This window comes from Syngnathus floridae, chromosome 6 (genome assembly GCF_059516105.1).
Source record: "Syngnathus floridae isolate MCC-2025c chromosome 6, RoL_Sflo_1.0, whole genome shotgun sequence".
Lineage (NCBI taxonomy): Eukaryota > Metazoa > Chordata > Actinopteri > Syngnathiformes > Syngnathidae > Syngnathus > Syngnathus floridae.
Window position 1 is genome coordinate 10,784,812 of NC_142418.1, and position 18,562 is coordinate 10,803,373.

General features: G+C 39.0%; 1 protein-coding gene across 1 annotated transcript in view; it reads left to right on the forward strand.

Annotated features, from left to right (window-relative positions):
• The window catches only part of b4galnt4a (beta-1,4-N-acetyl-galactosaminyltransferase 4a), a 94,698-nt gene that overhangs the window by 58,320 nt on the left and 17,816 nt on the right, over positions 1 to 18,562 (forward strand). Inside the window, exons 4-7 of the mRNA XM_088377632.1 lie at positions 5,363 to 5,458; positions 6,070 to 6,160; positions 7,284 to 7,384; positions 12,985 to 13,052. Coding sequence (XP_088233758.1) covers positions 5,363 to 5,458; positions 6,070 to 6,160; positions 7,284 to 7,384; positions 12,985 to 13,052 — 356 coding nt within the window. The remainder of the gene's footprint in view (positions 1 to 5,362; positions 5,459 to 6,069; positions 6,161 to 7,283; positions 7,385 to 12,984; positions 13,053 to 18,562) is intronic.

Here is an 18,562-nt window from a genome sequence, read left to right on the forward strand (position 1 = left end):
GGAAGGAGAATGTCAACAAAAGGCATGTCTGTGGCGCATGATAATCCAATATTTGCTTTGTTTGTGAACAGACAATGCGAGTCTTCTAAGCAGTTGAGGAAACAAGCTTAATCTTTTTGTGCCAGGCTTATACAGTTTGCCAAATAACTCTTATTCGCAGTGGATTCAGTACAGTGCTCGACCTACATAGTAATTTTGCTCTATAAAGTTTCTTATGGCAATATCTTGCACGTTCCACGAGATGTTTATGCAAAGAACTGAATTCAACACACGTAATGCAAACCTGAGCTGGTGGCTGCTCTGTCTTTATAAACAGCACCTGAGAGAAAGGTGCAAACTGGCCCGCTCAGCCGCTCTTGTGTAGCACAGACAAAATGACAGGCACGGGGAGAACTTGGCTTTTATGGCAGATTTTATTTGTATTTTCCTGATCCAAAACATCTTGCCACTGTTCATTCAGAGCTTCTTTTAAACTCACAAAATTTGAAATTTTCAGTGAGCCCCAAGGTGAATGTAATGCAGTCTTCAGATTTTTTAAATCAAAGCATCCGGATTGGGATTCAGATCTGCTCTCAAGCACACACCCTCATCAAGACAAAAACTGGACATAATGCTGACACTGCAGCTTCCAATTTGAAAGTGACAGACCCATGGAAAAATACAGTCAAGGTGCCATTCGATAGAGATTCTGGACCTTATTCCAGTGATGCATGTTTTTTTTTTTACTGCAACACTAGCAGAATTTATGCTTCTATTTTACTTTTTACTGCATGCACTTGTTTATTTCTTTTGGCTGTCAGTTTTTGTTTTCAATATATACTGCTCTCCCTAACCATGCAGTGTTTAGTTCGGAAGATGGTGAACAAGCCGCCAAATGAGAAGCAAAGTTTTCTTGCTTCAATCTGTATTAGTCATAAATGTAAATTCAAAGTACTTCAACACAGCATTACTGCCGTTATCCTTCGCCCTTTTTAGTAGCTGCATGCTAACATAGGTACAGTACAAAGGGGAAATAGCATCACTATTATGATAATTTGAAACTATCCATTAGTTGTTACTTTTACATAACACATTCGAATAGAACATTCAACAGTGCGCACAAGCATATACAGTATTGTAAATTAAAGGAAGAAAGACATTTTGAATGTCTACCTCCTCTTGAAATCATTGATCAACTCTACCTGTCTCACACGATTACCAGCTTCGGAGTGCACATCAGAGAGGACGCCACACTACAGTATGTATGATGAATGCAGTTTATGAACATATTGTGTTTAAAAAAATTATGTGTTTTTATACATTTTATAGGTACAGTTTATGCTGTATACTAGTTGGCCGAATAGCACAACAGTATTTTATTTCTATCGGAGTTTGGGGACAGCATTCCACAGAACGCTTGAAACAAATAGTCGATGAATCCCGGTAAATTTTCCTCTCTTTCCCGTGTTTACTGTCAGACATTTTGGAGCACAGCAGATCTTCCTCTGGTCTCGCAGCTCACGATCTGTCTTAATTACTGACACCAACTTGTTTTGCTGGTGCACAGCCAAAATAGCAGTGGTCCGAAGGGCCACCAAGCTGTCGCTGTCAGAGGCGTACTCTGGATGGTGGAGGTAAAGTGGGGCCATATGCCAGCTGTCACAGGCTGACAGAGGTCACACAGGCACGCAGAGGCCGACATACAAGCCACATGCACACTTGCATAGCTATTACCAAATAAGGCATTCGTGCACAGATGCTGACGTTACTGTAATGACACACGTGCATAAATTCTGTTTTAAAAAGCATATTGATGTCTTCAGGTGTGGGACTTGATGTCCACAAGTGGTGAACTCATCCATTGGAGTTGAATGTTAAAGCCACAGGCATGCCTAGGACTCCAACCGAGGAAGGGGACTCTAGAGCATGGAGGGGCAACTGTGGGCCCGTGGACCATGTGTGGGTCGGCCCACACAGAGTAAAAAATAACTAGCTAAAGAAATCTAAAATTTAAAAAAAATCACCCAAATTTTTCATTTCCTCATAGTTTTAAGTTGTAACATCACAATTCACCACTAAATGGAAGACACTGTTTATTGCACTTTCACTGGGATCCTGTATGACAATATAAGAAGGCCTAATAATAAATGGATTTTGAATAGTCTGCAGGACATAGCATTGAATAAAATTAAAACTTTGGAGTGACTTAATTGTGATGAAAAAGTCCACAAAATGAGTTCTCGTCGCTAATGTTGGCTTTCTTGTTCAGCCATTTTTTTGTCATTTTTATATTTATATTTGTATTTATTAACGAGTTAAGAATAAAGCATCAGGCTAAATGCCATGTAACTATTGAATAATGACGATCACGTATTAGCACTTGTTCACAATCCCAATGCAGTCTCATTTGGCATACAATGATTAGATGGAAGAAGCCTTTTTGCTGTTCAGCATGCCCACTCATGTTTTTATGGATGTAATAACACTGCATAAAGCTGCAAAACACGAGGTGCTACTCAACATACAAGTGTGACTAAAGCTGAAAACTAGAGGCTGCAATGACAATAGTTTTTGTATTCTTCTCCTTGTCTGTCTCGCATCTTTCCAAAAACTGGAAGAAAATAAACACCTGATTTAAAGGAGGATTTTTGTGCTTACTGCAGTGGGTCCATTTATAGATGGAGCAATGTCATCGTCATCTTCTTCAAGTCAAAAATCCTTGTCAAAATAGACGTAATCACTGAGCAGATGGCAGCTTATTAAAAAACCCATTTCAGAAGTTCATGAGGTTGCGATGTAAATCATTTGATCACTGTCTGCTATATCTGATTCTTGTCTCATTGTTAAACAGTCCAACATAGTTTCTGCTTCTTTCTTGCCATACATTGTCCGACTATCATTATCTTCATTGATTTTTCACTGTAAAAGAAAGACAGGCGTCAGTGGTAAGGGTCAAATCTGAGCGTTTACAAAACAGCCCCGGCCGGCATGGTCGCAGAGGGAATCATACAATTTGATCATTCAAATTTCAACAAACTCTGTAAAACTGCAGCACATGATACAACGCGCCCTGTGGGCTTTACACTGAGTGGTATTGTTTTTATCCCGATGTACTTTTTGCCAGGAACATCATGTCTCGCTTCCTTTATCCAAATGGGATTCAGAGTGTCAGCTGGCGCGAGTCCTCGTCAGTGGGTGCGCTGAACGACCATTTGTCAGTGTTTGCTGCCAGTGTGAATGCAGCAAGCTACAGCAGGCTCGGAGGAGAGCAAATGTCTGATTTGTGTGATTTGTGCTATTGCAGCCAGATGGGTAGGAGAGAGTGCAGATTTTGCGCAGCAGCTCACAGGGAGATACGCCAAGACAAATGAAGGAGGACACTATTTTATTTGAAACACTATCGTGCGATCGTTCCTGTGCTTTATCATTGTGCTTGTTTGTGGTTTCATGCCATTTATTCAACAGATGGGATTAACTGCCAGCCTCTGCTCCTATCTCACTTAATGTCAGTCATAGCTACAATGTGTTGCCATATAAGACAAGCACTGATATGCAATATTGATGTTTGACATTTTAGTTTCAGTGCATTTTCCGCATATGTACTTTGTTTGTGAATAAAGAAATTGATATACAATATAGCCATACTTTTTCTCATATCTTACAATGTACCTGTACTTGAAATTTGCATTGGTTAATTGAGTGTTTAGATACCATGCCTGAGTGAAAACAATGTAAAAGTGTTGAAGTTAAATGCTCGATTCCTTTTAAATGTATATATGTCTCAATTGAAAGACATTATGGTACATATATCAAGATATTTCAAAGTGGAATATTTGGATTCTGTCTGATTCGATCCACTCATGTCTTTCAAATCAAAACTGATTTTCCAATTGAAATATCATTTTTTTGTTTACACCCTAATAGCTTTCGAATTGTTGGAATTGAACATGTGTCCTGTTCACCAATTAGCCAAGAAAGTTGGCAAAGTTTACAACCCATGGCCTCTCCACACTGTGCGTGTAATCATTGACTTTTAATGGTGCCTGTTGAACAAAAAGAGTTGTAAGCAGGGGGCTAAGCCTTGAAACCCTCCAGAAATCTGCTAACAAGGCTCATTTACCCAGGGCAGCATTCCGTCTGTTAAAGCCTGCTAACCTCTGTCTCACTTCGACTCACTGCAATAGACTCTTACTCAAACATGAGACCTTTCTGACGCCTCACTTTCATATCTGTCGACCCTCATGGTCTCCTAATTTTCAAATTTTCAAAGTTTGCGACACAATATTACGAACAATTGTGTCTGAATTGAACAAAAATATTTGTCCCTCAAAATAGTTGTGCAAATTTTACCTGGCCGTTCCAGTAGTAAGCGCATCAAGAAAGTGGATTCTAATTATTCTGACTGGGAAATCATCCCTTCACAGCGAGTGAATCATTTTTATACACTTGTTTCCTAACATACTATGGTTTGTCAGAAAATATAGATTATTGCAAAGTATTCTCTCCTGTGTTTTACAATTTTATACGCCACTGAAAAAATATCAATGTTGTCATTAAGGACTAGTTATGTTCGACAAAACGTAAATTACATTTGTCTCAAATCAAATTTAAAGTTATTCAACCAGTACAACACAATCTTTATGTGATTTGTTAGCTGTACATGTAGGGTGTGTGTGTGAGTGTGCGTGTATGCGTGTGCGTGTATGTGTGTAAACTAATCCATCGAAGACCGTAAAAAGGAATTATGTCATTTGTCCTCATTGTGTCCTGTGTGCTCTCTGTTTATTGCAGACAAATGTCACAGTATGGTCAGGGGATGGGCTTTGACTAATTGCTGGATATTCTCAGTTCATGCTATCCCATGACGCTGCAGATATGCAACATTCTCTCATTTGGATCATATGAGCAATATACTTGGCTATTTATGTATTTTTCGTCTGTGGTGGAGAGACACAAAGATCCATTAGATCAACACACAGCATGAGCAAAAATATTGGGATGTACTTTCTAATTAATCTGTCGTTAAACTAGTTTGAGGAAAGTACTTTTGTGTTCACAGTGTCAAAAGCTCCATAGAGGCCTGCTTGAATGAGTTTGGGTAAACAAGGAATGTTGAGAGTGTGACTACAACACCATGAAACACTTTTTGGATGAAAATGATCAAGATCTTATAAGCTAGGCCAAATTCTTGTAAAAAAATCGAATCTGAGACAGAGGTCATATTTTTGTCATGTTCCATGGCTGTTATAGCACATTACTCAGATTTTTTTCCAGTTAGAATCAATGGGGCAGATTTTATGTACCTTTAATTTTACCAATTTATCGAACATTCACTCGTTACCGTCAACAGTAACAGTTCTTTCTGTGTGATGTTTTATTGCAGTATAAGGGCCAAGCCAACCTCCATGTTTTTGAGGACTGGTGTGGCTCCTCTGTAGCCCAACTCAGAAAGAACCTGCACTTCCCCCTCTACCCTCATGTAAGTAGAAGTATACCCTCAAGTAAGTAGAAGTATACTTCAAGCTGTGAATGAAGGGATTTCATTTTATGGCCTTGGGATTCCCATTTGCGGAGAGTAAAACTCATGGCATTTGCTGCAGGGTGCAAGCAGCAGATTCCATCACTTATCAGTGTAGGATGTGCAACACAGCTAAAGCTTGGTATAATTTTGCTATGCTACTACTTTATCCCACCCTGCAATGTTAAATACAACATTTTCACTTATTGATAGGCAGGCATTTTTTTTCTCCATGCATATCGTTTAAACACTCTTGTAAGTTGGTGTTGATGCTTAAACTGGATTGAACAACAAATACTGGATGCCTGAATGACAAAAAAAAAAGAAAGTTCTGATGAACATGGAGTTTGTTAAAATAATGGGAAACTTGGTGTGAACACAGTCTCCAAATTTATTACATTAGAATAAGAATTTGGTCTTTGGCCCTGAGTGCTTCACTTCATCCTATGTAGGACTCATCACCACTTCTTACGGTTGCTTATGCTGATGGAAGGAGTTTAGCACCAAAAAATCTCAAGTTCACGCACAGAACTGTTCATGCTGTTCGTTTCAATTTTTGCTTTATCCTGCAGACAAGAACGACTTTGAAGAAACTGGCCGTGGCTCCGAAGTGGAAGAATTATGGCCTGAGAATTTTTGGATTTCTTCACCCTTATCGTGATGGTAACCACTTCATCTTATTAGCAAGTGTCCTTCAAAATAATAAAGAACATCCCCGCATCGCTCAAACGTCGTATGATTCGGGATCACCACTACAGCGCCCTCTGAATGGAATCTCTCTGTAGTGTCCTGAAAGCCCAGCTCTACTGTTGTTACTAAGGCAACAGAGAAGCCTCAGAACCCCTGTAGATGAGTTGCTAAATATCAAACTATGAATTACATCATTTTTGGTCTTGTGTGGTCAAAGCTTTCCACCTTAGGACTCTAGACCAAGTGCCTCAGTGAGGCAGAGAGGACAAAGGTGAATGGAAGTATGTTTGTTATATGTTGTATGTAGTATGTTATAATGTAGCATAACTATATAAAAAGCCTACATTGCTCTTTGATATAGAAAGAGAGGTACTAATCTGACATTGAGTGTGATGTCATTTTTTTGGATTACTGTATACTAACCATTATATTAAGACAAGATTCTTTCGACTCGTGCTAAATGAAATGTAAGTGTTAAAAATTAGGTTTGGTAGTGCTTTATGTACTGGCTACATAATAAAACACTGCAGTGCTCTATAAAAGCCGTATCTCAATGAACGATGTTGCTTTTTCATCAGGGTTCATACAAATTGTAAAGATTGGCTTATTTTCTGATATTCTCTCTGGAATACTGATTTTTTTTAGCTGGAATATTTATTTGAAAGCTCTCACACTCATAATTTAAGCTTCTGTCCATTTTTACAGCATTTACCTCTTCAATGCAACTGGCAAAGTTCTGATCAGTACACTTAATTTTTTGACAACGCTATAGTCATTTTTTCAAAGCATGTCTTCGAACATTTTCCCTCAGATTGCCGAAAAGGGAACCCATTCGCGTCAACGGATATCATACACAAAGTGGCCTAGTTTGTTGGATGCATGATTGTGATCTTTATAGTGATCTATATAGTTCGAAAGAGCCGCACAAATGTCACAGTTTTAAAGTGGGTAGCACTTTTTGTTCTGAAATCCCTGTCGCAATCCAATTACGATATTACAATTCCTTCAATATCTTGATGGTCTCCTGCTAGCTAAAGGTGTCTTTCAAGATAAACATTCCTCCACCATGCTTGTATCACTTTTTTATCTTTTTCAGCGGATTTCCAGTTTTCGGTCTCATCTGATGATAATTCCGAGTTCTGGCTGAGTCCAGATGAAAGTCCCCTGAACTCCAGGCTACTGGTCTATGTAGGACAGGTAAGCAATCAAATGTCACACTGTCGTCAGATCAACATTTCAATCAGTTAGCAAAACATGAGTTGTTGATGGCCGACTTGGATCAACTGGTTGAGTAGTTGCCTGTGTATGATCCCCACTCGTCCTGTGACAATGTTAATACTTAACTCCACTTTCCTATGCTGTGTCATCAGCAGATGAATGCGATGACCATGTTAAAGCGTCCATTCATCATTTGTATCCGTTATTTTCTCTTAAGCGAATCCTCTAATGCATTTGATTCAAAGGAAAAAACAGCACTCCTAGAGATTTCTGAATTCATGGAGCTCCAGCAGCTGCAGTTTGATTGAACATGGGCCATGCATATGGAATATCATCTGTTCTTTTGTCAGTGCTCGAGCATACACAATAAACAGGGAGGAAACAGGCCATTTTAACCTTGTTCGTCCTAACTCATCTAATAGTCACCTCATGTCAAATGACTAACCTCCAAGGCAAGTTCCCTCCTGACGAATTGTTTTTCGTCCCACAATTTGCATCCAGCAACCTCTGAATGTTTGCCTACCTTGACCAAATACATTCTCATCGTCACATGTTGTAAATGCTGTCACAATAGGAGTGATGAGCAAGAGAGCAAAGGTCCAGCTATGGAATCATCTGCATTCCAACAAGATGTGACATGTCACCAGGTTCCTCAGAAGATGAGATTAATTAGCCAGTTGTGAATATTGATGTGACATTTAACTGTGGAGAAATATGAGGGAGCTAATGTTAGGGGAGCTGCAGCTACGAATCATTCATTTTGATTGAGGCTGTCGCACCCATTGTCTCTCGAGACGTCGCCTTTCACACAGGTATCTAACTCCTGTCCTCATTTTGTCACATATCTTCCTTTCTCATATAGAAGAGCAGGTAGAGGCCTTGCAAGAAGTTTTCTTGTTATGCTTTGATTGATTTGAGGCATTTTCTCCAAGTGTGCAATCTCAAATTCTTTTCTGTCATTTATATAAAGGAAAATGTATCCCTTTTACTGCACCTTCAAACATTACTTTAAATTGTTATACCCTTGACCTTAAATGGCAATCTGTCAAATGGCAATCTACCCTCAATGAATAATTTGACTTCAAATAAATATTCCATTCAAATTATACATACTGTACACATAAATCTCCATCTTTTACCTAAAGATAATTAACAAGTTATCAATTTAAAAAGATAATATAGTAACAATAACAATAGTTCAACACTATCACATGGCTGGCAACTTGTTCAGGGTGTCCCCCGCCTACTGCCCGATGACGGATGAGAAAGGCTCCAGCACGCCCGCGACCCCCGTGGGGACAAGTGGTTCAGATAATGGATGGATGGATTGTGAAAATCATATCTCTTTGGGCTGCAGGGTGACTGACTGGCTAGCACATAAGCCTCACAGTTCACAGTTTGTGGTTTCAAATCCATTGGTGGAATTTGCATGTTTTCCATGTGCCTGACTTGGTTCTCTCCAGCTATTCTGGATTCCTCCTACGTTTCCAAAACATACATGCTTGGTTAATTAAAGACCCGACACTGCATGAATGTTGTTTTTTTGTCGTCAACATGTGCCTGGAGTTGGCTGTCGACCAGTTGAGGGTGTACCCCACCTCTCGCCAAAAGACTGCCATTTTAGGGTCCAGCGCACCCGTGACCCTAGTCTCTGTGATAAATTGTATTTAGAATGGACATTACTGTTTCTCTCAGTTGTATGCTACATCCCTTATTGGTTCTGGTTAGAATGTGGAAGGTGTAATGTGACTGGTGCAAGTACTTTTCACAGATTAGCACGGAGAGACAACAAACTCACACTTCAAACCATACCTTTGTCTCCTGAAATGATATATGGCAGAATGTTTAATGGCACTAAAAGGACATTCATTGTCCAACAAAGATATAACCATCTTTTAGTTCTCATAAGAAAATATCCATACCAGTCCTGAATATCTTCTCAGAGAGGCCAGTCAGTCTAAGTATGTGCTACATTTGTACCAGACTGCAGAGTATGTCATTCCGCAGATAATGTTTTTTGTCCAACAAGAGTAATTGCATTTTTGTGCGCAGTAGAGAAGAAAGGGCCTCAGACTTTCAGCAGGCTTTGTGTCTTTTGTTCCTACACACTCTAAAAATGACTGCTTTAATGAAAATGTTCTTGTCAACTGGTTATACACGATTCTATTTTTGTTCATTAAATGAAAAAGGATCCATATCTATTATGAACTGAAAAGGGAAATAGACATTTTTGTAGTTTGTGTGCATGCATGCATACATTTGAGGACTATAGTTTGTACTGTGGTGGTTTGGAGGGCATGTTCAACATGAAGGTGAAAGAGTGGTGAAATCAATAGGACAATTGACAGCAATAGCAGATCCACCACCTCAGGTCAGCATTTTTGTCAATACTCTACATTTATCATGCAGAAAGGTCTCAAGCTATTTTGAATAGGAAAGCTCCCACGAAACAAGATTTATGCCTTTTTCTCTCCAAAAGACCATCCTTGAGTTAAGCTCAATTGCATTGAGATTTATTTTATTCTTCAAATTGTGGTCGAAGGTTAAGATGCGCTGTTAAGTGATTTACGACCCATTGAAGGGGTCCTTGTTTGAAGGGATTTGTTATTGTGCCGTTTCCTGTGCTCGTCCATGAGAAATGAGTTGCATTGCTATTAATATGTAGCGTTCATTTGCTACCAAATGGATGCACACTAAAGTTAGTATTAGCTGGCACTAAATTGGGCAAGCGCATAATGTCATTCATGCCTGTTTATTTTAGATGCACGTAATATTTATTTATGTATTTAACTGCTGGCAACTGAATTTCCCCCCGGGTATCAATAAAGTATCGATCCAGCTATATCTGTTTGGTCTATTTGATAATGCCATTAGCATCCACGTTTGTAAATGGCTTCGGCAACGGTCTTGTAAGGGTGTGTAAAGTACTTCATGATATTATTCCGTAATTAGAAAAAAGAACACCGTTATGCTCAAATGTCATTATTCCCAACCCTGGTCACAACAAAGCTGCTATTTCAGCAAGGAGGTGTTGAATAGATGTTATAGGCTGGAATAATGGAAAGTGAGATGGCACAGTGACTGTTAATTATGTCACCGGGCTTTCCTAAGTGATGATTTCCTGTCATTGTATAAGAACAACCTTTGGCAGTGTAACATTCAATCAACGCGTGGCCATCGTTGACCTCAACCTTATTGCGCGCCTGTGCTGCATCCTTAAAAAGGAGCCTGGATAGCATTACACTTCCAAACTCTTGTTAAAAAAATCTTATTAATGCCCTGATGATGATAATGTTTGGATTTCAAGAAATATTAAGCTGGAGTTGTCATGATGGGTGGCTTGTTCAATAAAATCCAGATTATTATTGAAGATAATATATTTGTAATGATCATACATATTCACTGTAGATTGCATCATCTTTTAGGAAAATAAAAAACTCAACTCGACAATACAGCACATGCATGGTGCTTTTTATTCACAGCTGTAATTACTGTTAATATTAAAAAAAATATACAAGCAACAAGTGTGATGACTATGCAAATTATGCAAAGTAAGGATTACAGTTTGTATGGGTTAAGAGGCATATTATACGTGAAAATATTGGTCAAATCTCAAAAAATACTTGTATGGGTGTTCAGCTCTATGAATTATGTGAATGTGTGTGTCTGTTGCTCTCATTCCTGGCTGCTTACCTTTTAATTCAGCTCCTGCCAAGTCTTGTGTAAGCAGGCTGCTCTCTGTAAGTAGTGACTCATTATACTGAGAGAAAGATCATGCATTCTTGTATGTAAATATGCACAAACCTTTGAATCTTTTTCTCAACTAATGAGCTGTGCGTCTTTGAGTACCACCTTGATTACTTCCAGCCCATAAATCTTCAGCCAAGGAACATAAAATGTACATGACATCAACTGCATAACAATCAAATGAGACAGAAAAAAGTTGGTCGTAAACACAAGAAACCTACTTCGTTGTTGTTATCTCTAATTAACGTTGTTGTTGTTGTTCCTTGACTTTGATACCAGATTTATGTTCAGCGTTATTGCTTAATGTTAAAACATGATCATGATTTTTATGTTACCATTGCACTTATCAAATAATAGGAATCAGAAGTGCAATCAAATTTGAATAATCCCTTTCAGCGTCTACCTCCGACACGCTGATATTTTTCATTGATGTGCACTTAAAAATAAGATACTGTGTTGTATATTTTTTTTATTCCCATGGACTGTTTGATGAGTGAAAGCTTAAGCTTTCTCCTCACGTAACTTCTGCTGAGGCTCTGGATTTATTCAGTTTTGATTTGTTAAAGTTATTGAACGTGCGCGTATGGTGTGCCGTGTTTCTTTTTTTGAAACCATCAGCATGTTCTTTTTTTAGGGATTATTCCTGCAAAGCCAAAAACCTGAGAAGAAATTCTGATGCTCTACTTTCTTCGGTTGTCACTTCTACATGTGAGCTGATCAAAACCTTATGAAAACTTAAAAGTAGCCTTAGAGGGTTGAAATTTTGTAGCAACTACTCAAATCAGCTTTAGTTATAGGTATTTAAATAACATGTCTGTGACATGGTTTTCATAAAAATGCCTCGAGGATGGAGAATGAAATTATACTTTGCAAGTTTACACACTTTTTTTGCGGAAAGCGGGCTGTTTTAAGTTCCCTGTCCCATGCAAGCGACTATACCGGTATGCTCGGCCCTACCTACAACTGGCCAATGGTGACTCCAGCTTTTGTTACTATGACAACTGGGGAACAAGCGCTGGCATTGCAACTAATGCCGTTTTGCGGAAACAGAGCGTGAAAGGATCAAATTTCAATAGTCAAAAATGATTTTTTTAACTCATAAAAGCAGCACTCTACACCAAAATATTTGTGTGTGGCAGATGCACACAACACTAAACACAAATACTCCACCACCATCTTTATGTGGGGAAACAAACAACAACCACAAATCCCTCAAATGCAGCTCTGTTCACCTTTCTGCTTTGACAGGATAGTAGTACGTCCATTTTTTTCAAAGTGGCTTCACAACTTAGCAAAGTCCATTTTTCATAATATAAGCAAAAGTATTTTTTTTGTCGAATGCAAAAAAAAAAATATATGCCAAGGGGACACAACATTTATCAAGCATCAAGAATGGCTTTACTCCCAAAAGATTTCCCAGGAGGCATAGCCTACTGTCCTGCCTTCCTTTTTAATTATTTTGCTCCATAGTGGAGTTCAGACTTTTGCTTTTTTAACTATTAATTCACCTTCCACCTCCACTGACCACTGCAAATATCAGATTATTGTGTGACTTATCGTCACATGACTGATTCTCGCCTTCAAGGACAGGTGCCATGTCTTTTTAGTGCATATGCACATTAAAATTTTCTATCACTCTCCCACGGTGTCCCTTAACCCGTGAGATGCTGAAAGAGCACAATGCTAAAGCTGCATCATTGATGGTTACCACACTGTTACTGTATTCCCTGCTCACCACTGAGATGTAGTCCATATTTCCTCCATTTGTCATATTCCCTTCTTTGTTGTTGACGACCAGCTCAGATTCTTATGCCTTGGCTTGTCTCTTGCAGTTGGGAACAGAGTGGACCGCTCCAGGCGAGTTCAACAAGTTCAGGTCCCAGTCCTCAAAGTCTGTGCAGTAAGTACCTGTGACATGCTCACTCTCTCTCTAACAACCAGAAAGTAACAAAATGTTAACGTTTGCTTCGTATTAACATCACCTCTCTCGTCAAAGGGAGTAAATTATCGGCACAAATGTCTGAAAATACTGTAAATTGACACACAGAGGTAGATTTTTTTCAAAAGAATATTTCACAGCGAAATGAACATACTTAGGCAACATGTTATTTGATGTTCTTTTTTGTGGGGGGGTGTTCCAAAGCATATATTTATGCTTTTCCACGCAAGCAAATGTGTGCTTGTTAACAAATCCATCCTTCTGAAGTGATTCTTATCACAAATGCAGCAGTGTTGGTAATCGAGATGTCTGAGTATTGAATTTGCTGCCTCCTCCCTGTCCGCCACTGTTCATATTAAAAGGAACGGGAGAAAGGTCAACAACTTTATTTGTTAAAGTCACGGATGATTTCGTTTCACTGTGACACAAAGGGCAGTGACAATATCAGTATCTACCATACTCATTGTGTTAAGTACGTACATGTGTCATTTGAATTTGTTTACTCATCTCAGGGGCTTTGTTTCAGCATCCATGACCTTGAATTGGTTAACATTTATTTTTATTTTTATAAAGTAAAACTTTTTCAGAATCACATCCATTTCCTCACAGTGGCATCATTGTCATATTAGATTTTATTATTTGACTATTGGGAGACAATTGGATACCATTCATCTATATTCATCATTAATGAATACACCCCTGTTAAAAAGTATGTAATTAGACTTACCTGTGGTTTTATTTTCAAAAGAATTACCATTTTTGTGCTAATTTGTGCAACATAGCAATATTACATCAGATGAATTAATTGATTAGGTTTCTGTGTGCACATAAATCTCATTTGCAATCAGTAGGCCACATTTGTGGGAGTATTTTGTAGAATATGGTATGCCATTAAAAAATAATCAGAAAGAAAAATAAAGGTTTTATATCAACTCTGTTAAAGTTAGTGCTGCATCAGTTCTACACATTTGGTGAGGATCTGAGTTATGTACTTATGATAAGTCTTTGTGAATGAGAAGTGCATTAGCATTACCCATGCAAACTCCAGGATGTACTGTAGCTTCAAGATCATTAGAGGCTATTTGCACTCTCCATTCCATTCTTTATCGAGCCTCAGTTTATACCCTCTACTTCTATATGAGATTTCATTGTTGGATTGAATTAACATGAAAGAACACACAAGAACACAGATGAGCAGTGAGCACCTTTCAGTGATGTAGCTACGAAAAAAAAAAAAAAACTTTTTGTCAGGTTTTCTGTTTCTCTTCTCATGCTTTGCAACATGGTTATTTATGTTATGGATCATTGGGGCAGCACAGCCGCTGCAGTTAAGCGAACAGTGACTAATGGCTTCTGTAGGCCTGAATCAGACTGTCAGGGAATGAAGCATTGTGCGGTTGAGGGCTTCACTACAAACAATTCACTCGCCTGTCAGAAGGCTCATAGATGCAGTTCAGAGGTGTTGAACCCTTGCCACCTGCTGTATTGGGATACAGATGTGTATCACACACACACGCACGCACGCATACACACACACAGGTTATGCTGTGTTGAACAGCTGGCCTCTTTACTGATTCACTAAATATAGAGAAATGACTTAGTGATTTCATCACTTTGCCAATTATTGTGATCTCGCCTTTTATTATGCCTAGTTACAAATAATGATTACAACACACTTTTATTGTTTCATCTTTGCGGGAACAGTTTTGGTAAGACCCTTTTCTGTACTACATGACTATGTGCTATCGTGCACACAGCCCATGAAGGAATGCCTGGATGAATAGACAAATTATCTACAATGATTTCAAATAATGAACCTACATGTCATGTATTTGCTATACTCTCCATATGTTGTTCCAGCATTCATTGACTTTTTGCCTTTCATTTGGCTTTTCCTGCTCTAGCTTACACATACAAACCAATGGCAATTGCATGTTGGGTAGTGAATTTAAATTGGGTTAGCCACTGCCAATGGACTGTGACCTTTTTCCTGCCTTGGGGTAGGATTTACGAGTCCAATGTAGCACAGATGGAGAAGTGCAGTCAAATAGGAGGATGTGGTCGTACAGGCCACCTGGCTGGAATGGAACCTCCTGGAAGAATGTCTTGAGTGTAGAAGGTATAACATTTTACACTCATTTGCCTTTATGTAAACTGGATCAACTAGGATTGGATTAGATTGGATTAACTAGCGTCTTTATTTATTCATTTATTTATTTACTTACTTACTTACTTGCTGTCTGAATGTGGGGTATTCAACCTTCCATGTAGATGTTGGTGATTATTTGCAAACACAGCTACTCAAACCTGCATCTGTGGTGGTGTCCATTTGCCCAAGTTGTGCAAATGTTACCGGGCTGCCTCAACGGCAAATATGCTGAGCAAAATGCCTGAGAGTTACCTTGCAAGCAAACCAAGACCTCCTTTTCATGTGTTTGGACGGTGTAGGATAGTGTCACACTTGACCAAACAAACTGCAATTGTACAAGTATTCATAAATCAAAGCTGCCATGGGTGAAAAAGGCATACATTTCTGTTTCCTCTCCTTGAAACTCTGGAGGGAAAGACTATCTTCTTAAAGGCAGGATGCCTTTGAATTAAAAAAGTGTGTTTGATCTGAAAGTATGAGTTTTAAAATGATTTTACTGACGTTTTTGAGTTTCAAAGTCAGTGACTGAGAAGGGAAGTGACAGTTTGGTAGTGTCTGCTTGGGGTCACAGGCGACACTTTAGCAGTCAGATGAGGAACCCAGATAAGTCAGACAACACCATCTCTGTTCTCTGGCACTGCAGTCAGAGCCTCAGGCAGTGGAGACAGGGTTGACAGTTAGCTGAAACTTCTATATGTGGAAGTACTGTTTTGAATACTAACATTGCATCTGCTTCTTCATTTATGCAACACGGTGGGATAGGATTGACAATTAGCTGAAGATCAAAAGGATTTTTTTGTAAAACATACCAGAAAGGAATAGACGCATGGTGTATCCTGAGCCAGGCAAGGAGGGGATGTGATTATTTTACATTTGACAGGCGTTTGCAAGCATGGTGGATTCAGCACATTCATATACAAGAAGTGAAACTGACAAATGGGCTGACCTTTGACTATGGCGTGCAGAAGAGCATCCCATGGTTGTCTATGATGCTGCAGCTGGCATTTTGAAGGCGTTCAAAAACTGGAGGAAATGCCATTTACACCTGACCCTTCTCTGACATGTGATGTAACTTCCCCCCTTCTTGCACACACTCTTAAATCCCCTCTGCCTTATTTTGTCTTCATCTTCTCACCTCTTTACCTCTTACAAACATTTTGTATCCTAGAACTTTAGTATTTCTTGCGTTAGGATCATGCGTTTGAAAATTTGCTGGCAATAGTCAGATGGTGGGGTTTAAGCCCAGTCAGCAAAAGAGAGTGAAACTTAAAGGGTGCCTCTCTGGGAGATCTTACTATCTTTCATGGAATCCTTTAAGCACTGCTTCTTATGAAGAATCATGCATGTTGAGAGAACAGCGTAATACCTTCATGGGCCAGCACAGGAATATTGATGGAGTTTGCAAAAAAAATTTTAATCACTAAATAAATTGTAATAGAAATACAGTACATACAGTATCTTCTCTTTCACAGCACCCCATCAGAACTTTGTCAGTCATGACTACGCATACATTTAATCTGTGTTGGTCGACATCAGAATGTGAACACATGAATGGCAAAAATGTATGTCGTATTTTTTGTTCAATTTTATTTTTTCCATCAGCTCTTAGAGAAGCTAGCATTTTTCTCCCTCATAGCTTGTGATGGTACAACAGCCGCAATACACTTATTTTCATTCCACATTCACTTCAGAAAATGTAATTTTCTCTTTTCACCCCATTTTGATTTATATGTGTGTGCAGTGAAAGTATGCTGTCAGTTCAAAAGTACCCTTCATTTTCTAAAATAGTCCACAATTTATTTCACAAAGCAACAATAGTGCACATACATCTGAGATAGCGGCACCAAAAATTGTAGCTACATTTATTTTTAATCATTTTAATAACTATAACACAGAGGTAACGAAAAGCCCAACTTCTCAAGAAATTCAAATACTGTATTCTATGAAAAAGACGAGTAAAATATTCTCAATACAGTAAAGATTGCCTGTCTGAAACATATTTTCTATCAGTTTGTGTTTAATGATTTTTTTTTTAATTGAGCAGCTAAAATGAAGGAACTTTTCTACAATGCTATTGCGATGCACTTGTATATACTACTTCCTTCACTCGTGTGTTTCTAACATCGTTCCATTCAAAGTTACCTATTGAATAGACCGCAAGTGTCATTTGACGTCTCGATGAGTCCCTTCTGTTCGGCCCTCATTCATTGCCTGCCTGCTTGTAATGGCACATGATAAGAGTCTGATGACACATCTCGCTGTGTGTGACAGTATGTGTCGATATGCACGGTAGCTGGTGTGTAATCAGAATGTCTCGTGGCTGTTGATGTGCATCGTTTTAGCTGTGAAGGACTGCGTAACATCTGGCTGGCATTTATGCATGAACGCCACCTCACATTAACCCGCGTTCTCGTAAACCAGACAGTACTTTTCTGTAATCAAATCTCTATGTACTGAGGGGGCATAAGTATGTGATACAAACATACACATAGTAGTTTAATTTGGTAAAGGTAGATCATTTTAATTGTCCAAGAACAGGAGGAATAAAACAAGTCAAAAACCAAATCATTTACAAATTACCAATCAGTTACAAATGGTTCATATGTTTGAAGAACAGTAGTGCTACCCTACGACTATATTATTCAATTCTCATTTCCATTAAGTGTCGTCAAAGGTATAGTAGCATAATAATCGGTTCTTTTGATGAATTCTTCTTTTTATTGACCTTGATGCATTGCCATTGCTGTAGTAGCACTTGAAAATATTGCTTCTCACAAATGCAAGACCACCTGGTGGTAAATACAGTCACACCGACGCTCATCTTGGTCAGGAATTCCAAACCCATGTGAGAAAAACTGAATCAGAGGCATGATGAAAAACATTTTTGCAATGCTCTGTTTGGATGATAATGTGCTGGCAAATTGGATGTAGAGTTGCGGATATAAGCAGACGGGAAAGTGCAAAGGCCGTATTGAGAAAAGCCAACGACTAGATACGGGTGAGAAGAAGTGAAGGGAGGGGATGGAGCAGCTAAAATATATGGTGGCTGCAGGGGAGCACAGTATGAGCAGTCCTCTGGATTAAAGGAATGCGTGAGAAATGGATTGACGACGCACGAGGAGAAGAAAAGTGAAGTTTGTGCATCTCCTTGGGGCAGCTCCAAACACTGCAATCATCGCTGTCGCCAAGACGAGGAGGCAAAATCAAGGGATAGGGTGGCAAGTCAGATAGCATTAATTAGAAACGGAGCTGCAAAAGCAAAATGAGGAAATTGCTGAGGCTGGAGGACACAGTGGATATGCGTGGTGACAGGGAGAGCAAC